General features: G+C 50.9%; 2 protein-coding genes across 2 annotated transcripts in view; one reads left to right on the forward strand and one right to left on the reverse strand.

The window, feature by feature from the left end:
• LOC139265784 (magnesium transporter NIPA2) overlaps positions 1 to 25975 on the reverse strand; it is a 41876-nt gene extending 15901 nt beyond the window's left edge. The window contains exons 1-2 of the mRNA XM_070883189.1: positions 25923 to 25975; positions 25008 to 25113 (exon numbers count right to left, since the gene is read on the reverse strand). Of these exons, the coding sequence (XP_070739290.1) occupies positions 25008 to 25028 (21 nt within the window). The 5' untranslated portion in view covers positions 25029 to 25113; positions 25923 to 25975. The remainder of the gene's footprint in view (positions 1 to 25007; positions 25114 to 25922) is intronic.
• The window catches only part of taf7 (TAF7 RNA polymerase II, TATA box binding protein (TBP)-associated factor), a 41551-nt gene continuing 40922 nt past the window's right edge, over positions 25946 to 26574 (forward strand). Inside the window, exon 1 of the mRNA XM_070883188.1 lies at positions 25946 to 26130. Coding sequence (XP_070739289.1) covers positions 26091 to 26130 — 40 coding nt within the window. The 5' untranslated portion in view covers positions 25946 to 26090. The remainder of the gene's footprint in view (positions 26131 to 26574) is intronic.

Below are 26574 nucleotides of genomic sequence, written 5' to 3' on the forward strand. Positions count from 1 at the left end.
TCTGCCCACCTGGGACTCGCTTGCCATGTCGGAGCTCCGAATAGAGCGCTTGCTTTGGGAGTCTCGTGTCGGGCATGCGGACGATGTGGCCCGCCCAACGGAGCTGGTCGAGCATGGTCAGTGCTTCGATGCTGGTCTGAGCGAGAACACGGACGTTGGTGCGTTTATCCTCCTAGTGGATTTGCAGGATCTTGCAGAGGCAGTGCTGGTGGTACTTCTCCATCACTTTGAGCTGTCTGCTGTATATAGTCCATGTCTCCATAAGCTTGGTGCCAGATTTGAGGTCCTGGTCTTCAAACACTCTCTTCCTCAGGTGACCGAAGTCTGCGCTGGCGCACTGGAGGCGGTGTTGAACCTCGTCGTCGATGTCTGCCGTTGCTGATAATAGGCTCCTGAGGTATGGAAAACAGTCCACGTTGTCCAGTGCTGTGCCGTGGATCTTGATGACTGCGGTGCAGTGCTGTGTGCTGGGGTCAGGTGGAGGACCTTTGTCTTTCGGATGTTTAGAGTAAGGCCCATGCTCTCGTACGCCTCGGTGAAGATGTTGATGATGGCTTGAGTACATAAATCTAGGCTGACACTCCAGTACAGTGCCAAGGGGATGCTGTGCTGTCGGAGGTGCCGCCGTTCGGATGAGACGTTAAACCGAGGCCCATTCAAAGACGAGCAGGCGAGTTATCCCCGGTGTCCTGACCAATATTTATCCCTCAACCAACATAACAAAAACAGATTATCTGGTCATTATCATCATCATCATAGGCAGTCCCTCGGAATCGAGGAAGACTTGCTTCCACTCCTGAAGTGAGTTCTTAGGTGGCTGAACAGTCCAATACGAGAACCACAATCCCTGTCACAGGTGGGACAGACAGTCGTTGAGGGAAGGGGTGGGTGGGACTGGTTTGCCCTCCCGGATGCACTTCTTCCACTTAGGGTGGTCTTTGGCCAGGGACTCCCAGGTGTCAGTGGGGATGTTGCACTTTATCAGGGAAGCTTTGAGGGTGTCCTTGTAACATTTCCTCTGCCCACCTTTGGCTCGTTTGCCGTAAAGGAGCTCAGAGTAGAGAGCTTGCTTTGGCAGACTTTGTGTCAAGCATGCGAACAATGTGGCCTGCCCAGTAGAGCTGATCAAGTGTGGTCAGTGCTTCAATGCTGGGGATGTTGGCCTAGCTAACGACGCTGGTGTGGTGCGTCTGTCCTCCCAGGGGATTTTTAGGATCTTGTGGAGAGATCGTTGGTGGCATCTCTCCAGCGACTTGAGGTGTTTGCTGTACATAGTCCATGTCTCTGAGCCATACAGGAGGGCGGGGTATTACTACAGCCCTGTAGACCATGAGCTTGGTGGCAGTTTTGAGGGACTGATCTTCAAACACACTTTTCCTCAGGCGGCCAAAGGCTGCACTGGAGGCAGTGTTGAATCTCGTCGTCAATGCCTGCTCTTGTTGATAAGAGGCTCCTGAGGTATGAGAAATTGGGACGTCATCGCCCCAACCCTCTTCTCAATCTTCCTCACTGCCATGCTCCACCTCAGTCAACAAGCTCACCACTGGAGTGGAACTAAACTACAGAACCAGTGGGAACCTGTTCAAACTTCGCCGTCTCCAGGCCAGGTCCAAGACCACCCCAACCTCTGTCGTTGAGCTACAGTACGCAGACGATGCCTGCGTCTGCGCACATACAGAAGCTGAACTCCAGAACATAAATCGACGTATTTACTGAGGCGTACGAAAGTATGGGCCTTACACTAAACATCTGGAAGACAAAGGTCCTCCACCAACCTGTCCTCACCGCACAGCACTGCCCCCCCAGTCATCAAGATCCATGGCGGGGCCCTGGACAACGTGGACCATTTCCCATACCTCGGGAGCCTCTTATCAACAAGGCATTGATGACGAAATTCAACACCGCCTCCAGTGCATCAGTGCAGTCATTATCACACTGCTGTTTGTGGGAGCTTGCTGTGCGCAAATTGGCTGCCGCGTTTCCTACATTACAACATTGACTGCACTCCAAAAGTACTTAACTGGCTGTAAAGTGCTTTGGGACATCTGGTGGTTGTGAAAGGCGCTATATAAATGCAAGTCTGTCTTTCTTTTAATTACTGCCAAACAAACTCTCTGGCCTGAAAATGTAATCTTACAAGTGTGGAGTCTCATTCCTTCAAGAATGTAATTATTGTTGGAGATTTAAAAACATTAAAAGTTATTTTTACTTTTTATTTCTGTCTCTTGTATATCTCTCTCTTAATCCCATCTTTCTTTCGCTTTCTGTACATGATTTTACATTGAATTAAATATTCTAACTAGCACTTCCTGGTTTGAATGCTCGGAGTGGTTGAAGAGACTCGCTGTTGCTTGACCTGCTCACCCATGCCTCAAATCTTGTGTCGAGGGTGCTGCGCTGAAATGGATGTCTAGTAGCTTAAGTTGCCGTTCAAAAGCCCACAAAAAGTCTGTGGGCATCTGTAAGTGTGATGGAACAGCAAGTGCTGTTCCATCACCGTTAACTGCAGAATCTGGGGCAATTTCAGTGAGGTGGAAAGGGATCAAAGATTGGCAGGTAAAACAGTAACTGAGCAATGGGGGGCCTTCAAAGAGGAGATGGTTCGGGTACAGAATAAACACATTCCCACAAGAGGGAAAGGAAGGGAATCCAAAGGTAGAGATCCCTGGACAAATAAAGAGATTAAAATGAAACAGAAAAAAAGCTTTTGATGAATGTCAGGTTCATAATGCCAGGCAGAGTGTCAGCTGTGGCTCAGTGGGCAGCACACTTGCCTGAGTCAGAAGGTTGTGGGTTCAAGTACCACTAAATCTAGGCTGGCACTCCCAGTGCAGTGCCGTCAGAGGTGCTGTATTTTGGATGAGAAGTTAAACCGAGGCCCCATCTACTCTCAGGTAGGCGTAAAAGGTCCCACGGCGCTATTTCGAAGAAGAGTAGGGGAGTTAGCCCCGGTGTCCTGGGGCCAATATTTATCCCTCAATCAACATCACTAGAACAGATTATCTGGTCATTATCACATTGCTGTTTGTGGGAGCTTGCTGTGCGCATATTGGCTATCACGTTTCAGTCATTACAAGTGACTACATGACAAAAAGTACTGCATTGGCTGTAAAGCGCTTTGAGATGTCCGGTAGTCGTGAAAGGCGCTATATAAATGCAAGTCTTTCATTCTTTTAGAGAACCAAGCTGAATAGAGAAAGTACAGGAGAGAACTGAAATAGGAGAGAGGGGCAGAGAGTGTATAAGAATAGATTAGCAGATAACATAAAAGGGAATACGAAAGTATTTTATAACACTACATATAAATAGTAAAAGGGCAGTGAAAAGGTGGGGTGGAGCCGAATACGGACCTAACAGGAGGTCTGCATGTGGAGGCAGAGGGCATGGCTGAGGTATTAAATGAGAACTTTGTATCTGTCTTCACAAAAGATGATGCTGCCAATGTCACTCTAAAAGGAGGAGGCAGTAGCGATACTGGATAGGATACAAATAGCTAAAGAGGAGGCACTAAAAAGGTTGGCAGCACTCAAATTAGAACCATTCCCCTGTCCGGATGGGAGGCCTCCTGGGTTGCTGAGGGAAGTAAGGGTGGAAATTGCAGAGGCTCTGACTACAATCTTCCAATCCGCCTTGGATATGGGGCAGTGCCAGAGGACTGGAGCACTGCAAATGTTACACCCTTGTTCAAAAACGGGGAGAGGAATAAACCTGGCAACTGCAGGAGAGTCAGCCTAACGTCGGTGGAGGGGAAAGTTTTGGAGACAATAATCTGGGACAAAATTAATTGGCACTTGGAAAAATATGGGCTAATAACCAACAGCAAACACGGATTTAAAGGCAATTAATGTCTGACTAATTCTGATGAATTCCCTGATGAAGTAATGGAGAGGGTTGATGAGGGTAGTGCGACTGATGTATATACAAGAACATAAGAAATCGGAACAGTGCAAAAGCAGGAGCTTCCGAGGGTAATATCCTAGCCCCAATTATTGTTAGCTGCTTCAATGATCTTCCCTCCTACACAAGATCACAAGTGGGGATGTTCGCCAATGATCAGGTCAGGTGGGCAGAACGGTGGCAAATGGAACTCAATCCGGAGAAGTGTGAGGTCATGCATTTGGGGCAGGATAACAAAGCAAGGGAATACATAGAAACATAGAAACATAGAAAATTGGTGCAGGAGTAGGCCATTCGGCCCTTCTAGCCTGCACCGCCATTCAATGAGTTCATGGCTGAACATTCAACTTCAGTACCCCATTCCTGCTTTCTCACCATACCCCTTGATTCCCCTAATAGTAAGGACTTCATCTAACTCCTTTTTGAATATATTTAGTGAATTGGCCTCAACAACTTTCTGTGGTAGAGAATTCCACAGGTTCACCACTCTCTGGGTGAAGAAATTCCTCCTCATCTCGGTCCTAAATGGCTTCCCCCTTATCCTTAGACTGTGTCCCCTGGTTCTGGACTTCCCCAACATTGGGAACATTCTTCCTGCATCTAACCTGTCTAACCCCGTCAGAATTTTAAACGTTTCTATGAGGTCCCCTCTCATTCTTCTGAACTCCAGTGAATACAAGCCCAGTTGATCCAGTCTTTCTTGATAGGTCAGTCCCGCCATCCCGGGAATCAGTCTGGTGAACCTTCGCTGCACTCCCTCAATAGCAAGAATGTCCTTCCTCAGGTTAGGAGACCAAAACTGTACACAATACTCCAGGTGTGGCCTCACCAAGGCCCTGTACAATTGTAGCAACACCTCCCTGCCCTTGTACTCAAATCCCCTCGCTATGAAGGCCAACATGCCATTTGCTTTCTTAACCGCCTGCTGTACCTGCATGCCAACCTTCAATGACTGATGTACCATGACACCCAGGTCTCTTTGCACCTGCCCTTTTCCTAATCTGTCACCATTCAGATAATAGTCTGCCTCTCTGTTTTTACCACCAAAGTGGATAACCTCACATTTATCCACATTATACTTCATCTGCCATGCATTTGCCCACTCACCTAACCTATCCAAGTCGCTCTGCAGCCTCATAGAATCCTCCTTGCAGCTCACACTGCCACCCAACTTAGTGTCATCCGCAAATTTGGAGATACTACATTTAATCCCCTCGTCTAAATCATTAATGTACAGTGTAAACAGCTGGGGCCCCAGCACAGAACCTTGCGGTACCCCACTAGTCACTGCCTGCCATTCTGAAAAGTCCCCATTTACTCCTACTCTTTGCTTCCTGTCTGACAACCAGTTCTCAATCCATGTCAGCACACTACCCCCAATCCCATGTGCTTTAACTTTGCACATTAGTCTCTTGTGTGGGACCTTGTCGAAAGCCTTCTGAAAGTCCAAATATACCACATCAACTGGTTCTCCCTTGTCCACTCTACTGGAAACATCCTCAAAAAATTCCATTAAATGGTAGGATATTGAGAAGTATAGAGGACCAAAGGGATCTTGGAGTGCATGTCCACAGATCCCTGAAGGTAGCAGACCAGGTAGATAAGGTGGTTAACAAGGCATACAGAATACTTACCTTTATTAGCCAAGGCATAGAATACAAGAGCAGGGAGGTTATGCTTGAACTGTATAAAACATTAGTTAGGCCACAGCTGGAGTATTGCATGCAGTTCTGGTCACCACATTACAGGAAAGAAGTGATTGCACTTGAGAGGGTAGAGAGGAGATTTCCAAGAATGTTGCCGGGACTGGAGAATTTTAGCTCTGAGGAAAGATTGGATAGGCTGGGTTTGTTTTCTTTAGAGCAGAGGAGGCTGTGGGGAGATCTTATCGGGGTGTATAAAATTATGAGGGGCCTGGATAGAGTGGATCGGAAGGACCTGTTTCCCTTAGCAGAGGGGCATAGATTTAAAGTAATTGGGGAGAAGTTTAGAGAGAATTTAAGGGGAAATGTTTTCACGCAGAGGGTGGTGGGGGTCTGAAACTCACTGCCTGAAAGGGTGGTAGAGGCAGAAACCCTCACTACATTTAAAAAGTACGTGGATTTGCGCTTGAAGTGCCGTAACCTGCAGGGCTACGGACCGAGAGTTGGAAAGTGGGATTAGGCTGGGTAGCTCTTTGCCAGTCGGTGCAGACACGATGGGCTGAAATGGCTTCCTTCCGTGCTGTAAATGTCTATGATTGCACAGTGTTGAGTTTCATTTGCAGATTAGTGGCAAGTAATATCTGTGCCACACAAATGCCTGGCAATGACGACCTCCAACAAGTGGGAGTCTAACCACCTCCCACTGACAGTCAATGGGATATAAGTGGTAAACGATTGGGGAGTGTTGGTATTCAGAAGGACCCGGGGGTCCTCACATACAAATCGCAAAGTTAACATGCAGGTACCGCAAGCAATTAGAAAAGCAAATGGTATGTTGGCCTTTATTACAAAAGGATTGGAATATAAGAGTACAGAAGTCTTGAGGGAGTGCAGCGAAGGTTCACCAGACTGATTCCCGGGATGGCAGGACTGACATATGAGGAGAGACTGGCCTTTATACACTGGAGTTGAGAAAGATGAGGGGGGATCTCATAGAAACTTATAAAATTCGGACGGGACTGGACAGGTTAGATGCAGGAAGAATGTTCCCGATGATGGGGAAGTCCAGAACCAGGGGACACAGTCTAAGGATAAGGGGTAGGCCATTTAGGACTGAGATGAGGAGAAACTTCTTCACTCAGAGTTGTTGACCTGTGAAATTCCCTGCAGAGAGCTGTTGATGCCAGTTCATTGGATATATTCAAGAGGGAGTTAGATATGGCCCTTATGGCTAAAGGGATCAAGGTGTATGGAGAGAAAGCAGGAAAGGGGTACTGAGGGAATGATCAGCCATGATCTTATTGAATGGCGGTGCAGGCTCGAAAGGCCGAATGGCCTACTCCTGCACCTATTTTCTATGTTTCTATGTTACTGCAATTTTATAGGGCCTGGGTGTGACCAACCTGGAGTAAGGAAGGGTATACTTGTCTTAGAGGGAGTGCAACAAAGGTTCACTAGAGTGATGGATGGGGGGGGATTGACCTTTGACGAGAGTTTGAGGAGACTAGGCCTACATTCCCTGGAATGAGAGGTGATCTCATTGAAACATAACATTTTTACAGGGCTTGACAGGGTAGATGCAGGGAGGATGTTCCCCCTGGCTGGGGAATCTAGAACCAGGGATCACAGTCTCAGAATAAGGGGTCGGTCAGAGGGATGTGGAGGCTTAGTTTTTGAGTATATTCAAGACAGAGAGTGCAGCGAAGGTTCACCAGACTGATTCCCGGGATGGTGGGACTGACCTATCAAGAAAGACTGGATCAACTGGGCTTGTATTCACTGGAGTTCAGAAGAATGAGAGGGGACCTCATAGAAACATATAAAATTCTGACGGGGTTAGACAGGTTAGATGCAGGAAGAATGTTCCCAATGTTGGGGAAGTCCAGAACCAGGGGTCACAGTCTAAGGATAAGGGGTAAGCCATTTAGGACCGAGATGCGGAGGAACTTCTTCACCCAGAGAGTGGTGAACCTGTGGAATTCTCTACCACAGAAAGTTGTTGAGGCCAATTCACTAAATATATTCAAAAAGGAGTTAGATGAGGTCCTTACTACTAGGGGGATCAAGGGGTATGGCGAGAAAGCAGGAATGGGGTACTGAAGTTGAATGTTCAGCCATGAACTCATTGAATGGCGGTGCAGGCTAGAAGGGCCGAATGGCCTACTCCTGCACCTATTTTCTATGTTTCTATGTTAATAGATTTTTGGATATTAAGGGAATCAAGGGATATGTGGATAGTGCGGGAAGGTGGAGTTGAGGTCGAAGATCAGCCATGATCTTATTGACTGGCGGAGCAGGCTCGAGGGGCTGAATGGCCTACTCCTGCTCCTATTTCTTATGTTCCTATTACCATCGCCGAATCCCCCACCATCAACATCCTGGGGGTCACCATTGACCAGAAACTTAACTGGACCAGCCACATAAATACTGTGGCTACAAGAGTAGGTCAGAGGTTGGGTATTCTGCGGCGAGTGTCTCACCTCCTGACTCCCCAAAGCTTTTCCACCATCTACAAGGCACAAGTCAGAGTGTGATGGAACACTCTCCACTTGCCTGGATGGGTGCAGCTCCAACAACACTCAGGAAGCTCAACGCCATCCAGGACAAAGCAGCCGCTTGATTGGCCCCCCATCCACCACCTTCAACATTCACTCCCTCCACCACCGGCGCACCGTGGCTGCAGTGTGTACCATCTACAAGATGCACTGCAGCAACTCGCCAAGGCTTCTTCGGCAGCACCTCCCAAACCTGCGACCTCTACCACTGAGAAGGACAAGGGCAGCAGGTGCATGGGAATACCATCACCTCCACGTTCCCCTCCAAGTCACACACCATCCTGACTTGGAAATATATCGGCCGTTCATTGTCGCTGGAACTCTCTCCCGAACAGTACTTTCACCACACGGACTGCAGCGGCTCACCACCTTCTCGAGGGTGATCAGGGATGGGCAATAAATGCCGGCCTTGCCAGCGACGCTCACATCCCATGAACAAATAAAACAAAAACTATGCTAAACCTTTATAAAACACTGGTTATGCCCCAGCTGGCATATTAGAATCATAGAACGGTTACAACACAGAAGACCATTCGGTCCATTGAGTCCGTGCCGATTCTCAGCCAGTCCCACTCCCCCGCCCTTTCCCCGGAGCCCTGCAAATTTTTTTCTTTCAGATACTTATCCAACTCCCTTTTGAAAGATAAAATGGAATCTGCCTCCACCACCCTTTCATGCAGTGCATTCCAGATCTTAACCACTAACTGCGTAAAACGTTTTTTTCTTACGTCACCTTTGGGAACCGTTGTGGCCAATTCTCGACACCACACTTTAGGGCGGCATCAAGGCCTTAGAGAGGGTGCAGAGGCGATTTAGTGCAACGGTGCCAGGGAAGGGGGACTTCAGTTATGTGGTGACATGGGAAAAGCTGAGGTTGTTCTCCTCAGAGCCGAGAAAATTAAAGGGAAGCTTTGATCGAAGTGTTTACAGTCATGAAGGATGTTGATGGGGTAAATAGGGAGATACTGATTTCAGTGGCAGAAAAATCGGTAACCAGAGGACACAAATTGAAGGTGATTTGCAAAAGATCCAGAGGTGATATGAGGAAAAACGTTTTTACACGAGTGCTTCTGATCTGGAATGCGCTGCCTGAGAGGGTGGGGGAGGCAGATTCAATAGCTTTCAAACAGGAATTGGATATATTCTTGAAAAGGAAAATTAGCAAAGCTACGGGGCGAGAGCAGTGGAGTGGGACTAACTGGGGGCTCCACAAGCCAGCACAGGCACGATGGCCTCTGTGCTGGAAGATCCTATGATTGGACGTCATTGGCTGTAAAGTACTTTGGAACATCCCAATGCCGTGAAAGGCGCTATACAAATGCAAGTTCTTTCTTCATTCACTTTTAAAGCTGTGTCTCCGGATATTTCTAAGTAGACTAGTTAACAAAATGTTGGTTCGATAAAAAAATCTCTTTTGCCCCAGTGTGAAAAGACCAGAGGTTGGATAGGGATTTCAGCCTCCACCCCAATTTATCCACTGCCCAGCAATGCATTGGGCAGCTGGGACATTTTACACACTGGGAAAATCTGGCCAGAAATCTGGTGTATTTACACAGCCAGGTGTGTAAAGTAGCTCGGCTTTGCATCAAGGTTGAACTTATGTGGATTGTGAACTGGGTGTGATGGCCTAACCCAACTGTGAAGAAAATGGAACGACACTGCCCCCTGCAAGGAGCCTCTGGCAGGTGTCAGGTTGGCCCTGACTGGATACAGCCAGCATTCACTCACTAACTGCAGCAAAGGTGCGAAGACAGAACCTCACACAAATGCCACAGCTCCAGGGTGAGCACGACTGCCCTCATTACACCATGCACTGTCTATGGGTTGAGCTTTAAAGAGAAATAAACTTGCATTTATATAGCACCTTTCACAGCCTCGGGACATCCCAAAGTGATTCTCGGCCAATGAAGTATTTGTTAAAAAATACTTCCCTGGCCAAAGACTGCCCTAAGTGGAGGAAGTGCATCTGGGAGGGCGCTGAGTACCTTGAGTCTCGTCGCCGAGAGCATGCAGAAATCAAGCGCAGGCAGCGGAAGGAGCATGCGGCAAACCAGTCCCACCCACCCCTTCCCTCAACCGCTGTCTGTCCCACCTGTGACAGGGACTGTGGTTCTCATATTGGACTGTTCAGCCACCGAAGGACTCATTTTAAGAATGGAAGGAAGTCTTCCTCGATTCTGAAGGTCTGCCGATGATGATGATTTTTGGAGTGCAATCATTGTTGTAAGGTGGGAAACATGACAGCAAATTCGGGCACAGCAAGCTTCCACAAAGCAATGTTATAATGACCAGTTAATGTGTTTTAGTGATGAAGGCTGCGGGATAAATATTTGCAAAGACAATGCTCTTCTTCAAAATAGTGCCATGGAGCCTTTTACATCCACCTGAGACACCAGGTGGTTTAATGTCTCATCTGATGGACGGCACCTCCAACAGTGCAGCGCTCCCTTAGTATGGCACTGGGACTGTAAAGTCTCTGGAGTGGGACTTGAACCCATGACCTACTGACTCAGAAACAAGACTGCTGCCCACTGAGCCACAGCTGACAACTTTTTCATACTGGATTTGCACAGTAAGTAGTTGAGACAGTGTTAACATTGTGGGTCACCCTTTGCATGAACTGAATTTAACCAGCAGCTCAAAAGAACATAAGAAATCGGAACAGGAGTAGGCCATATGGCCCCTCGAGCCTGCTCTGTCATTCAATAGGATCATGGCTGATCCGATCATGGACATTGCTCCACTTCCCTGCCCGCTCCCCATAACCCCTTAAGTTCATTACCGGTTAAGAATCTGTCTATCAATGTCCCAGCTTCCACGGCTCTCTCGAGGCAGCGAATTGCACAGATTTACAACCCTCAGTTTTAAATGGGCGGCCCCTTATTCGAAGATCATGCCTTCTAGTTCTAGTCTCCCCTGTCAGTGGAAACATCCTCTGTACATGCACCTTGTCAAGCCCCCTCATAATCTTATACATTTCGATAAGATCACCTCTCGTTCTTCTGAATTCCAATGGAGTAGAGGCCCAACCTACTCAACCTTTCCTCATACGTCAACCCCCTCATCCTCAGAATCAACTGAGTGAACCTTCTCCAAAGCAAGTACATCCTTTCGTTAAATATGGAAACCAAAACTGCACGCAGTATTCCAGGTGTGGCCTCACCAATACCCTGTATAACTGTAGCAAGATTTCCCTGCTTTTATACTGCATCCCCTTCACAATAAAGGCCAAGATAAGAACATAAGAACATAAGAATTAGGAACAGGAGGAGACCATCTAGCCCCTCGAGCCTGCTCCGCCATTCAACAAGATCATGGCTGATCTGGCCGTGGACTCAGCTCCATTTACCCGCCCGCTCCCCGTAACCCTTAATTCCCTTATTGGTTAAAAATCTATCTATCGATGATTTGAATACATTCAATGAGCTAGCCTCAACTGCTTCCTTGGGCAGAGAATTCCACAGATTCACAACCCTCTGGGAGAAGAAATTCCTTCTCAACTCGGTTTTAAATTGGCTCCCCCGTATTTTGAGGCTGTGCCCCTAGTTCTAGTCTCCGCGACCAGTGGAAACAATCTCTCTGCCTCTATCTTGTCTATCCCTTTCATTATTTTAAATGTTTCTATAAGATCACCCCTCATCTCCGGAATCAGCCGAGTGAATCGTCTCTGTACCCCCTCCAAAGTTAGTATATCCTTCCTTAAGTAAGGTGACCAAAACTGAACGCAGTACTTCAGGTGCGGCCTCACCAATACCCTGTACAGTTGCAGCAGGACCTCCCTGCTTTTGTACTCCGTCCCTCTCACAATGAAGGCCAACATTCCATTCGCCTTCCTGATTACCTGCTGCACCTGCAAACTAACTTTTTGGATCCCCAGGTCCCTCTGCACCTCAGCATGTTGTAATTTCTCCCCATTCAAATAATATTCCCTTTTACTGTTTTTTTTCGCCCAAGGTGGATGACCTCACATTTTCCGACATTGTATTCCATCTGCCAACCTTAGCCTATTCGCTTAACCTATTTAAATCTCTTTGCAGCCTCTCTGTGTCCTCTGTAGGGGAGGACGAAAACCCCCTCATTTTACCCAGAAGGAAAAGAGCTGTGGGATAGGTCTGTGCTGTGAATTGAAACCGAGACGGTTTGACTTTGGCAGAGCAGTGATTGGACGGGGGAGGACACCGGAGAGCCAATGGTGGGACAGAATCAGCCCGAAGCATGGGGCTTTCAAGCCAATGGGAGAGCACTTGCTCGAAAACTGTGGGACTGACTCATCGCCATTATCGGGCTATTGTCTTCCCCATGTTTACACTATGGAAGGAAATTATGCAGACCTTCAGAAAACTAGGGAACCCAAAACAAACCAAGGGCCTACACAATGGCTACAGGAGGCCAGCCCAATTAACACCTACTCAAACCTTGAAGAGGTTAGAGAAACTGAATTGAAGGAAAATTATGCAGACCTTCAGAAAACTAGGGAACCCAAGACAACCCAAGGGCCTACACAATGGCTACAGGAGGCCAACGCAATCAACACACATTCAAACCTTGAGTAGTTAACATCAGTGGAAAAAAACCCCGCAATAATCTAAAACTGCTGCATTTTTCAAAATCACAAAGCCCACCAATGGGAAGGATCGGTTTCAGCACAAGCGGCGAACTGGATAATCTGGCTATAAAAAGGGGTTTCTGACATAGTGTGTGTGGTTCCCTGCTCTCGTGATCCAACAACCAGCAAGCCTCTCGACACTGAAGAAAAACCAGTGTCCGAAGACACCGAAGATAGAAGAAACAAACCACCAGACTGCAGAAGGCACAGTAGTGAGTATAACCTCTGGTCCCGGAACTCCCAACTCAGTTAGGCCAGGAAAGGTGGGAGGTTGGGCATTGTACTGCTAAACTGGTGTAAAGATTTTCATTGTGTCCGTTTAGTGGGATTTAGGGGGGATTGTTTTGTTGGTGTATTGCTGTTTGTTGAGATACAACTTGTCAAATAAATTGGAAGCCTAAGTTCCTCTTGGAATCACCTTGTCTCAGTTCTATTGTATTACATCTCCTGATCATGAGTCTTATGTCAGAACAGTGTAAGGGAAGCTAGGAGCGCCTCGAAAACGCTCAACTGTGTGTCACAGGCTAGGGAAGAAGGGGCTAGGAGTGTTTGACACTCACAGGTGCCTCACAGGCTAGGCATAAGCTGTGGGGACGCAAGAGTCTCAAAACCCCCTTCATAAGCTGTGGACACAGTCTCTCCAGGGGTGCTCTTGCAGCACTCAGGGTACCTCACAGGCCAGGCATAAGCTGTGAGGGCAGAAGCCCAGAGAGAGACACCCAAGGCACAACAACACTCCCTGAAAACCCCTTACAGAACATGGTGACCACGGCAGGACATAAGCAAACAGGAGATGTTAATATAACAGATGAGGTGATGAGAGGAAACTAAAATGGAGGAGAGAATTTTCTCATACATTTTTGGCAAGGTGAACCTCACCAAACCTTGGGTGCAAGCCCTCACACGGGCAGAGCGCCCAGTGGATGTTGCTGCCCAGTGGACAGCAGGGAAGGACCACAACCGCTGGGTGGAAAAGGCCATCTGGCTTATCTGCTTCACCCGCCAAGTCCGAAAGCTCGACCAGCGGGTGAAGGACTTGGAACAGAGTCTTCAGAAATCAGAGGAGCTCTCTGCTATCCGGGCTGTGGTTGGGGACAACCTGCTGGCCGAATTAGCTGTGGAGCAGCAAGGGAAGAGGCAGTTGGAGGAGACCTTCCGAAATAGCCGGGACTATCTTCAGTGTCAGGTCACTGAGGCCAAGGGTAGTGAGGGGTCCCTCCGGGACCGAACTCTCGGTACACCCATAAAATTTGGGAACTAGAGAATAAATTAAAAGACGTACAAGGCAGCCTATAAAGTGGCCAGTAGCAGTGAGTTTGCAGATCACGGTCCCTGCCAGAAAGTCCCTCACCCACGCTCTATCCCAGGCAAAGGGGATGGTCGCCCTGATAAGACCTGGAGTGTCCACAGGGGACAAAGGAGAGTATTGGGGGGTAGAGGAGAATCCAAAGGCAAGAGACACCCGACCACCTCCTAAGGCACCGGTGGTTTGTCCGGTGGGGTACCAGGAGGAGCGGGGCGCATAGGTAGTAGCATACCCAGGGCTGGGGGCAGGACCAATGTGTCCCGCTTGCCAGCAGGGATGTGAGGCTCCTGCCGAGGGTCAGTTAAGGGCTGGATCAGACGACCAGGCACTTCTGCTGCGCCGGGTATGGTGGGACAGCCGGAGGTAGAGTGACCAGCGCAGAAAGATCCTGAACCAGGGCGGATGTGCCCGGTCAGGCAGCGCAAGTACGGTCCTCCACAGGGAGGTGGCCAAGGTCAGGGAGCGTTGGAGAGCGACTTTATTATTCCCCATGGAGTTCAATCACTCAGGGCCATGGTGGCCCATTTGGCCAAACTCACTCGCAGCGGGGACCCGTCTATCCACTTCATGGAGGTGATGCAGACCGGGGAAATTAATGGGTGCGATGAGGAAGAGACAGCCAAGCTGCTGCTCTTCTCTCTGGACAGCAAATTGTACCAGGCCCTACCGGCAGAATGCCGGAGGGGACAGCGCACATTTACTGAGGTCCAGAGGGCCGTCCTTGAGGCTATGGGCTTCGATGACGGCAGTCCTTTCGAACGGGTCGAAAGGACAAGGCAGCTCGCAGGGGAAACCCCGCAGCCGTTTGCGGACAGGCTGTGGGTGGTATACCACACAGCCTGTGGGGAGCTCCTCGACCGGGCGAATCTTTCCGCGGTACAGACTGGCTGCTGGCTGAGGATGCTGATGGCAAACTGCTTGCCCCGGTCAAGGCCAGGGCAGAACTGTGGTTCGATTCCCGGGACCCCAACCTCACCGAGGAAGCAGTGGTCAGGCAACTGGCACTGGTCCAACGGAATGGAGGAGGGGAGGAGGAGAAAACCTCCAAAGGTCGGGTAAATGAAGTAAAACCCAACCCGTTTCCCAAAGGGAATGGCACCAGGAGGGTGGCCGCTCGTCTGATAAGGAGGGAGTGTGCTATGGGTGCGGGAAAGCTGGGCATTTTAAAAGGGATTGCAGGAGCACAGTAAAGAGATATGGGGGGAGAAGTCCTTCAGGAGCCGCCCAGAGTGGGGGAAGTGGAGCGAACTCCTCACCATCCCTTGACGAGATAGTAGCTGCAGTGAGGACAGCGCTGGAGGGGACTGGGAAGGTAGCCACGGCAACAGGCAGGGAAGCACCAGCAACCCTGCCAGTACAGAGGCCGTGACTAGCCCAGACACAGCCTGCATACCTGTGCCCACTAGAATACAACTCCTGGGGACGACCCTGGGTCAAGATGGAGGTTGAGGGTGTATTGGGTACCTACCTTTTGGACACTGGTGCTTCCAGCACGATAGTCCATTCGGAGGACCCCACAACCTCACCTCTATCAAACGGGGTGCCGTATCAACTAGTTGGGTTCACAGGAAATGAGAAGGCTGGGTTTTTCTCAATCCCGCTGCAGTTCATTTAGGAGCACTCCAAACACAATGGAAGTGTGTCCTGATGAACTGGGAGCAGGTGGGAAAAGGGATTTTGGGGGCTGATTTCATCATCGCTCACCAGATCCTAGTAGACTTGAGGAATCACTGTCTATGGGGCACAGTGGGCACGGGAACAGAGGGAGAAGTCATGGTTATTGATAAGAAACAGGGAAAAGGGACTCTGTGTACAATGAAGGCAAAAGGGGGTTACGACCTGGAGGTTCTGGTTGGTAACACCCAGGCCAAGTACCGGGCCTATGTGCAAGCAAATCTTGCAGCATTTTCCACCCATAAACACGATTGTGGGAGAGTCACAGGAGTGGAGGTTAGAATAGATGGGGATCCCATGTCCCGCCCGCAAAAGCAGTATGGCTTTCCCCGAGAGGCAGAAGCAGACTTGGAGACAGCTTTAAGCTCGCTTGTTGAGCAGGGTGTTTTGAGACCCATAGCCACCCATGTCAACTCCCCGCTTTGGCCGGTTAGGAAACTGGACAATTCTTGGAGGGCTACGGTGGATTATAGGGTGCTCAATAAAAACATCCCAGCTTGTGCCCCCACAGTAGCGGCGGTTGCGGATCTGATAGGGGAAATCCCTGCATCCGCAACCACGTTCACAGTGTTGGACATATCCAACGGGTTCTGGTCTATCCCTGTACGGAGGGAAGACCAGTACAAGTTTGCCTTCACCTTCCGGGAACAGCAGTATACATGGAGCTGCCTCCCACAGGGCTTTCATAATAGTCCCAGCATCTTTCACCAATGCATGGCGAACTGCTTAAAAGGCTTCAACCAGCCACACCAGCTGGTCCAGTATGTGGACGACCTGTTGTTGTTCACAGCTAACAGTGAGGAACATGGTCCACTGCTGGCCGAACTGTTGGTCTTACTGAAGGAAGGGGTTTTTTAAAGTTAACCCCAAGAAAGTCCAGATAGGTCTAGGAGAAGTAAAATTCCTGGGCCTGACGATAAGGGCAGGAGAAAGGGCCATTGATGAGGCTAGAAGAAAGGCAGTGCAGGAACTCCCTGTCCCTAGGGATGTGTCAGGGGTAAGGTCTTTCCTGGGAATCACTGGCTACTGTAGGGACTTCATCGAGGACTATGCAGCCACTGCCGCCCCTCTGCTCAGACTCCTACATAAGGGGGTCGAGTGGGAATGGGACGTGGGCTGTGAGGCAACATTTGTCCGTCTTAAGAGAGACCTGCAGGTAGCACCGGCCCGAGGGGCAATTGATGGGGGGGAGGAATTCTTCCTGGAGGTGGCAGCCAGTGGTGACAGCTTAAGTGCAGTGTTGCTCCAGGAGAGAAACGGTCAGCTGAGACCAGTGGTGTACTCCTCCAGGGTCCTCACGGAGGTAGAAGAGGGATACTCCAATTGTGAGAGGCACTTGCTTGCCACCCACTGGGCAGTAAAGAGAGCTCAGATCTTTACCGGAATATCCCCCATTACACTCCTCACCCATCATACCCCGACGCAGATGCTGTTGGACGGGAGGATTAAGGACGGGACAGTGAGCAGTGCTAGAATCACTCGCTGGACCCTCCCACTCTCCCAAATGACTTTAAAGGTCAAGGGCCTCTGCGAACCCAGGCTCGCAGCAAATTTAATCTATCCAGGGCAGCCACATAGATGCTCTGTGGAGGGGGTATGGGTCATCAACTTTGGATTTCGGGCAGGGATACACCCCACAGGCCGCGAGATCTACGTTGATGGCTCCAGATCAGTGTCCGCGGGTACAAGACTCACGGGCTGCGGAGTTTGGGATCCTAAGGCAGGGATTGCCTTGGCTCTTAAACTCCCATACACCCTGAGCGCCCAGCAGGCGGAACTCTCGGCGGTGATGTATGTGGTCACACACCCCGAGGAATTCCCTACCCCATACACGATTTGCTCGGACAGCATGTTCACTTGCAATTCGTGTACGGAGTATCTGGTGATTTGGTCACGCCGGGGGTACACCTCTGCGGATGGGAAGCCCCTTTTGACCAAACCCCTGCTCGAAAAGATCGTGGCTGCAGTGGGAGAAACTGGGAATGTATATATCCATAAGATAAAGGCCCACTCCAAAACTGAGCCATGGAGGGAAGGTAACCAGCAGGCAGACCTGCTGGCAAGGGAAGGTGCTCGTACAAATCACCCATGGGACCCATACGAGGCAGGCAGGATAGCAGCAGCAAGAAGCAAGCCAGGGACACAAGGGAGCGTAGGGGCGGCTGCGGCCCCGGACCTTAAAGTAGTCCAGATGCAGGATCCGATCCTGAAGGCTGCCTTGGCTGCTATCAAAAAGGGGGAAAAGGCGGAGGACCCATACAGTGCTGCAGATATTGCTGTGCGGGAAGGCATGTTGTTTAAAGGGGACAAATGGGTCGTGCCGCCACAACACTGGAGGGAATTCCTTCAGCTGGCCCATGAGGGTCCAGGTGCGGGACACCCCGGGCCGGAATCTACCTGGCAACGGGTAGAAAAGGCAGGGTGGTGGCCAGACCTCCGGGAAGACGTCCGCGACTTCTGTGCGGGCTGTCTGGTTTGCGCTGCAAACAACCCAGACCCTCAGAAAAGGAAGGTGTCTATGGGACACGTCAGGCGGGTAGAGGGACCATGGCAGTTGATCCAGATCGACTACATCGGACCCCTACCGGCCGCCCAGGGAGGTTATAAATACTGCCTCGTCCTGGTGGATGTGTTTTCCAAGTGGGTGGAAGCCTTCCCTTGCCGAACAGCTACCGCGGTGGGGACTGCAAAAATCCTGGTGAGGGAGGTGTTCGCTCAGTGGGGTCTACCTCAAATCGTGGAGTCCGACCGGGGAAGCCACTTCACCGGCCAGGTGATGCAGGCCACCCTAAAGGTGCTGGGGATAAGAGCCAAATGGCATGTCGCCTACAACCCTCAGTTCTCAGGCCCCGTAGAACGCCTGAACCGGACCCTAAAGGAAAGGCTGCGCAAGGAGATGGGAGACTCACCGAACAAGTGGGTGGAGGTCTTACCGTTGGTCCTCATGGGAATCCGGGCCAGTCAGTCAAAGAGCACAGAGTACTCACCCAATGAGCTGATGACGGGCCGGATCATGAGAACCCCAGTGCATGTGTTGGTGCCGGTTCTCACCAAAGAGCAGCTTCGAGAGGTGAACCGGGACTGCTTCGTCAGGAATCTGTTTGAACAGCTTCAACAGATTCACTGGCAGGCGGCCAACAACATGGATAAACAGCACCGTGCCAATCGGCTGCTGCTGGAACCCCGCAGTCACCATGATTGGGAGGTGGGCGACCAGGTGATGGTGAGAAGCTTCGCCTGGGTCGGGGTATTTGAACCATTATATATGGGACCATACAGCATAGTCGACAAGGCTAGCCCTATGGTCTATGTGGTTCGATTACCTCGCCGGGTGAAGTGGTATCACATTAATCAGTGTAAATTGTTTGACCCCAAAAGAGGTAAAAAACAGAGGGGACGAGCAAGGGAAGGGAATCAGGCACTGGGGGAAGAACAGGCCCCGATGGATTTGGATGCTCCGGAGGAGGCAGCGGGCCCCGAAGCTCTACAGCCGGGGATGGTTCACTGCTCCAGTAAGGCTATCCCACCACTGGGTAGAGGTTCCCAGCCCACTAGCAGAAGTAGGGAGAAAGGCTCTACCATTAGCAAGGTCCAAGGGGACGCTGAACCTCCCATGGTGGATCAGCTGGGCTAGCCCAAGAGGTGGAGGAGATGGCATTGCAGCCCATAACATGGGACTCTGCACTGACAGTAAGGAGGAGTGACAGAGTGCCACAGCCCAGGGCGCTGTGGTCCCCTGTTTACTTAGCTCACCGCCCCAGACCGAGAAGGTGAAAGATAACAGGGAGGGTGCTCTGTTGCGCTAACAAGGGTCTCCCACCGATTATCCGGGGCTCAGGAGGGCAGCACAAGACTCATTAAGGGGGACTATACGAGCCCCTCAGCGGAGGGCATCCTGGTCCCCAGGGTACGGTCAGCCGAGTGGTCGACGACGCCTGTACAGTGACAGGATGTAGCCGGGTGGTGGTGTATATATTTTCCCTTCCTGTTTTGTTACTTTGTGTTGTGTGTATATGTGTTTAGGTAAGGCAGTGACGGTTGGGTACAGCATTTTTGTGTTTGGAACATGTTACGCGGGCCGAGCCTGGAGAGGTCTCTCAAGGCAAGGCCATGTTCTTCTTGCCTTTCAGATGTCAACACCTCCCTACTGGACGTTAGTGATGCTGGTATCGCTAAGGATCTGCACCGGGCACCAAGGGGACACAGAGGACTCCCTGGTTTTCGGATGCTTCGGGGGCAGAGCGCCGACAGTGACCACAGGAGAAGGGACTCCGGCGACGGATGGCCGGGTCACCTACTCCCACGAGGGGAAATGGCCTGGGTGGTTGGGATCGAACTGCACCAAGTACTCCAACCATAAGGACTTTACCTACGGAGAGGCCTCCATCCCCTGCCCGGAGATCACTGTGGCCACTTCCAGAGTGAGAGTGACAGAAGACAGGAAGGTATGCCTAACTTGCCAAGGGGACATACCTCTGGGACAGTGGTGGTGGCTCAGAAAGCTCAAGACAGCTCAAACACTCGGACTGGGAACGTCTGGTTAATGATACCTACCGAACCATCATGGGGTCATCTGGCGGGGTGTGCTGGGAGAAATGGTGGGCGTACGACCAAGGAATTTATTTGTGTCTGTGGGGATCCACTCGCGTGTGTTCAGAGGGGGTCTCCATTGCTTTTTATAGGTGGTGGCAGGATGTCTGGGATGGGGTGGTATGGGATCGCAGCGGGGAGGCGTGTGTGACCCCCAATCCCCGGGTACCAGTAAACTTGTAGTTCGAGAAAGAAAACCCCCACCCACGGCCAAGCCCACCGTCCCACACGAGTGCTCAACAACAACCAGGGGGCTGGGAAATGGTTTAGTGTTGGTCCCGACCGAGAAACTACTTTATCAGCGGGTACACTACGCGGTAGCATTAGTGGTGCTAAATCTGATAGAAGTCCGCCTACCTACGTGGTGTCCCCGGGAAACCGAGCTGTTATACCAGGCTCTGCTGCGGGAGATGTTCCGGAAGTTCTATGAACTGGACTTCGGAGATGTCAAAGTGACAGACTTGTATAAACAGTGGGATAGGGCCGAACCGGGCAGGCAGAGGCGTGGCACTTTAAATGACATTTTTACGGGGTTTAACACTGGGGCGTCCGCCATAAACAGTTTGGATAACATGCAGCTGGTCCTCCAGATAAATGGGTTAAAGAATCAGCTACGCAAAGTCCTGGGGGACGAGAATACCGTAGTGGGATCCGCGCTCCACGAAGAGGTGGCAATGACAGTTCATTTAAAGGAGATTATCTCTCAATTGGAGGCACAGGCCAGGGCTGTAAACGCCTTGATTCGGGAGGATAGAAACGCCTCCGATCAAGCCGCCCAAAATGAGGTGTGCGTGCTCTATGGGGCCTGGTTGCTGGGAGAGGGACGGAGTAACCTCGAGGATCTGAGACAGGGACAGGTCCCCACCTGGATCAGCAACCAGCACTTAGCAGCACTGCACCCTTATGATAATGTTTTGAGTCCTTGTCAACTTCGTGTAGCGTCAGAAGCCTACCCGGTACCGGTGGACTGTGGAAAGTCAAACCATACCATCATGGGTGTGGTGGTCAGGATGCCTGTGATGGGGACGTCCCCACGACCAGCACCCCTGTACCGAGTGGAGAATGTGGGAGTCATTCGTGGAGGGGTGCATGTTCGATTCCAAGAGGTCCCACCTTATGTCACAATGTGGGAGCACACTGTGACAGGTACAGACCTCTCGGGTTGTCGGCGCAGGGGAGCACAGGTAATCCTGTGCCCCCAGCACTTGAACGCTTTTGTAAGACCACAATGCGGGTTCAGCACTGCTGGGGCAGAGCCTATCAATTGAACAATGGAGGTAATGGCCCCTAACCACATGCCTCCACAGGTAGCATATGTAGGCGGTGGGACATATTGTGTCACCACAAGTGCCCAACGGTATGAACACGGACCGGGAAGGTGGTGTCCAATTCCATACAGCAGCTTTTGCTTTAAACCCAGGGCAGAGGTTCAAGTGGCACACACCAGAATCACACCCATCCCTGAACCTTCCACGATTCACTTCACGGTACAAAACAATCTCAGCCACCTACAACAATATGTCGCCCATTTTGGCTATCCCATTGCCCCACTACCTGAGAAACTTACAGCCCTCCTCCAGGCACTGGATTTGTCACAAAAACATTTTTACATCATGGAGCAGAAAACTGAAATTCTAGCAGGGGAGATTGCCCAGATTAAACCCCAGCATGGTGGGATTTGGGAATACGGGCAGACATACCTGCATGGATCCGGGTGGGATCGCATGCCTTAGTAATCGGCCAACTCCTGATTGTAGCTTATCTGCTAGTTACAAGCTGTAAGCTCAGGAGAAAAAGAAAAAGAAAGCAGTTCCTCAGGCTACTACACAGACAGGAGAGCCGTTGCTAAACACTCAAGGTGTGTAAACAAAGCTTGACCGCGACACTGAGGCGGTTTTGTTATTCCCAGGGATGACTGCGTTGTTCATACATGGCCCCTGGGGAGTTTGCAGGGCAGGTTTCTTTGTTTTACGGTTAAGACTAAAATGAGACTCAATGTACAATTACTGCTGTAACCTTAAGTACATATATGTATATTGCTGTCGCATATTGTAACCTGTTGGATTCTGTGTTTTGTACCACGTTAAAAGGAATTACGATATATATTGACGGGATCAGTTGAGAGTTAAACTGGGGAAAGTTGGGCAATTTGGGAGATCTAGGGTTTTCTCACCACCCTGAACTTTGACACACTCGAGTGGTGTCTAGATGGGGGATTCTGTAGGGGAGGACGAAAACCCCCTCATTTTGCCCAGAAGGAAAAGGGCTGTGGGATCAGTCTGTGCTGTGAATTGAAACCGAGACGGTTTGACCTTGGCAGAGCAGTGATTGGACGGGGGAGGACACCAGAGGGCCAATGGTGGGACAGAGTCAGCCCGAAGCATGGGGCTTTCAAGCCAATGGGAGAGCACTTGCTCAAAAACTGTGGGACTGACTCATCGCCATTATCGGACTATTGTCTTCCCCATATTTACACTATGGAAGGAAATTATGCAGACCTTCAGAAAACTAGGGAACCCAAAACAACCCAAGGGTCTACACAATGGCTGCAGGAGGCCAACCCAATTAATACCTACTCAAACCTTGAGTAGGTTAACGTCAGTGGAAAAAACCCGCAATAATCTAAAACTGCTGCATTTTTCAAAATCACAAAGCCCACCAATGGGAAGGATCGATTTCAGCAGGAGATGCGGACTGGATATCTGGCTATAAAAAGGGGTTTCTGACGCATTGTGTGTGGTTCCCTGCTCTCGTGATCCAACAACCAGCAAGCCTCTCGACACTGAAGGAAAACCAGTGTCCGAAGACACCAAAGATATTAGAAACAAACCACCAGACTGCAGAAGGCACAGGAGTGAGTATAACCACTGGTCCCCGGAACTCCCAACTCAGGCCAGGAAAGGTGGGAGGTTGGGCATTGTACTGCTAAACTTGTGTAAAGATTTTCGTTGTGTCCGTTTAGTGGGATTTAGGGGGATTGTTTTGTTGGTGTATTGCTGTTTGTTGAGATACACCTTGTCAAATAAATTGGAAGCCTAAGTTCCTCTTGGAATCACCTTGTCTCAGTTCTATTGTATTACATCTCCTGATCATGAGTCTTATGTCAGAACCGTGTAAGGGAAGCTAGGAGCGCCTCGAAAACGCTCAACTGTGTGTCACAGGCTAGGGAAGAAGGGGTTAGGAGTGTTTGACACTCACAGGTGCCTCACAGGCTAGGCATAAGCTGTGGGGACGTACGAGTCTCAAAAACCCCCTCCATAAGCTGTGGACACACTCTCTCCAGGGGTGCTCTTGCAGCACTCAGGGTACCTCACAGGCCAGGCATAAGCTGTGAGGGCAGAAGCCCAGAGAGAGACTCCCAAGGCACAACAACACTCCTTGAAAACCCCTTACACTCTACACAACGCACTTTCCCACTAATTTGTGTCATCTGCAAATTTTGTTACACTACACTCTGTCCCCTCTTCCAGGTCATCTATGTATATTGTAAACAGTCCCAGCACTGATCCCTGTGGCACATCACTAACCACTGATTTGCAACCCGAAAAGGACTCATTTTTCCCGACTCTCTTCTTTTTGTTAGCCAGCCAATTTTCTATCCATGCTAATACATTTCCTCTGACTCCGCGAACCTTTATCTTCTGCAGTAACCTTTTGTGTGGCACCTTATCAAATGCCTTTTGGAAATCTAAATACACCACATCCATCGGTACACCTCTATCCACCATGCTCGTTATATCCTCAAAGAATTCCAGTAAACTAGTTAAACATGATTTCCCCTTCATGAATCTATGTTGCATCTGCTTGATTGCACTATTCCTGTCTAGATGTCCCGCTATTTCTTCCTTAATGATAGCTTCAAGCATTTTCCCAACTACAGATGTTAAACTAACCGGCCTATAGTTACCTGCCTTTTGTCTGCCCCCCTTTTTAAACAGAGGCGTTACATTAGCTGCTTTCCAATCCGCTGGTACCTCCCCAGAGTCCAGAGAATTTTGGTAGATTATAACGAATGCATTTGATATAACTTCCGCCATCTCTTTTAATACCCTGGGATGCATTTCATCAGGACCAGGGGACTTGTCTACCTTGAGTCCCATTAGCCTGTCCAGCACTACCTCCCTAGTGATAGTGATTGTCTCAAGGTCCTCCCTTCCCACATTCCCGTGACCAGCAATTTTTGGCATGGTTTTTGTGTCTTCCACTGTGAAGACCGAAGCAAAATAATTGTTTAAGGTCTCAGCCATTTCCACATTTCCCATTATTAAATCCCCCTTCTCATCTTCTAAGGGACCAACATTTACCATTGGCCTTCCTGATTACTTGCTGTACCTGCATACTATCCTTTTATGTTTCATGCACAAGTACCCCCAGATCCCGCTGTACTGCAGCACTTTGCAATCTTTCTCCATTTAAATAATAACTTGTTCTTTTATTTTTTTCTGCCAAAATGCATAACTCACACTTTCCCACATTATACTCCATCTGCCAGCTCATGGCCTGTCCGACTGACATTCTTTGGATAAAAGTGAAAAAGTAACTGTATTTAAATAGGGAGACACAAACCAAACCAACAAGTAATGTGATACTGTGAAATGCCACTATCTCCCCGCTAATATCACTTCACTAGCTACAGTTCCACATGCTACAGCTCTTTGCTGTCCCACTCAAGTGCCCAGGAACATAAACATTAGTATTCGCAGGCTATCGGTGTAAAGTTATCTCACATCACCTACCGATGGTGAAGTGGAAGGCATTGGTCCTGGCACCGGTTAAACGTCACCAGCTGTATCTCAGGAATTCACTCCCACACCCTGCGATAAGCAGGAGGGTCAGCTGTCCCTACAGATTGGAGCAGGAAGGTGAAGTGAGTGGGAGCACCTCAGTGTCATCACTGCGACTCCGCCCCTTCTGCTCTCATTGGCTCACTGCTAACTCGACCCACTGTACAGCCCTCCTCCTCACTGGCTCTCTTCCTCCCCTCCCCCCTCACTGGCTCTCTTCCTCCCCTCCCCCCTCACTGGCTCTCAATCCCCTCCCCCTCACTGGCCCCACCCCCCCTCTCTCTCTGTCTGTCCCCCACTGGCTCTCTGACCCCCCTCCCCGGCTCTGTCCCCTCCCCCTAACCGGCTCTCTCTCCCCCTCACTGGCTCTCTGTCTCCTCTCCCCCTCACTGGCTCCCCTCCCCCTCACTGGCTCTCTGTCTCCCCTCCCCCTCACTGGCTCTCTCTGTCTCCCCTCCCCCCTCACTGGCTCTCTCTGTCTCCCCTCCCCCTCACTGGCTCTCTCTTCCCCTCACTGGCTCTCTGTCTCCCCTCGCCCCTACCTGGCTCTCACACTCGCTGTCGCCTCCCCCTCACTGGCTCTCTCTGTCTCCCCTCCCCCTCACTGGCTCTCTCTGTCTCCCCTCCCCCTCACTGGCTCTCTCTGTCTCCCTTCCCCCTCACTGGCTCTCTCTCTGTCTCCCCTCCCCCTCACTGGCTCTCTCTTCCCCTCACTGGCTCTCTGTCTCCCCTCGCCCCTACCTGGCTCTCACACTCGCTGTCGCCTCCCCCTCACTGGCTCTCTACCCACCTCCCCCTCACTGTCCCTCTGCCCCACTCCCCCTCACTGGCTCTCGCTGGCTCTCTGTCCCTCTCTCCCAGTGGTACCTCACTGGCTTCCGCTGCATCTTCCCCTTCCGGTCCGTCACCCTAACCGTTCCGGCCCGCTGTGCAGCGGAGTAGCGGTCCCCCGCACACTTCTGGCCGCCGGCGGCTAGCACCGAGAGCCGAGCGCGGCCCCGCTGTGTCGGTCGGTCCGGAACCGGCCCGCGGATTATGGACAAGAAAGGGTCCGGGTCGTGGAAAAAAATGACAGGTGAGGAATTTCGGGATCTCCCACTTCACTGAGGCCCCGGAGCCTCCCCTCCCCTCCCCTCCCCTCCCCTCACCTCCCCTCCCCTCCCCCCCTCCCCCTCCCCTCACCTCACCTCACCTCACCCCCTCCCCTCACCTCCCCCCCTCACCTCCCCCCCTCCCCCTCCCCTCACCTCACCCCCTCCCCCTCCCCTCACCTCACCCCCTCCCCTCACCTCATCCCCCCCCCTCCCCACCCCCCCCCCCCACCCCCCCCTCCCCTCACCTCATCCCCCCCCCCTCCCCTCACCTCACCTCACCCCCTCCCCTCACCTCACCCCTCCCCTCCCCTCCCCTCACCTCACCTCACCCCCTCCCCTCACCTCACCCCCCTCCCCTCCCCTCACCTCACCTCACCCCCTCCCCTCACCTCACCCCCTCCCCTCACCTCACCCCCTCCCCTCAC

Source organism: Pristiophorus japonicus, chromosome 6, assembly GCF_044704955.1.
Source record: "Pristiophorus japonicus isolate sPriJap1 chromosome 6, sPriJap1.hap1, whole genome shotgun sequence".
Classification (NCBI taxonomy): Eukaryota; Metazoa; Chordata; class Chondrichthyes; family Pristiophoridae; genus Pristiophorus; species Pristiophorus japonicus.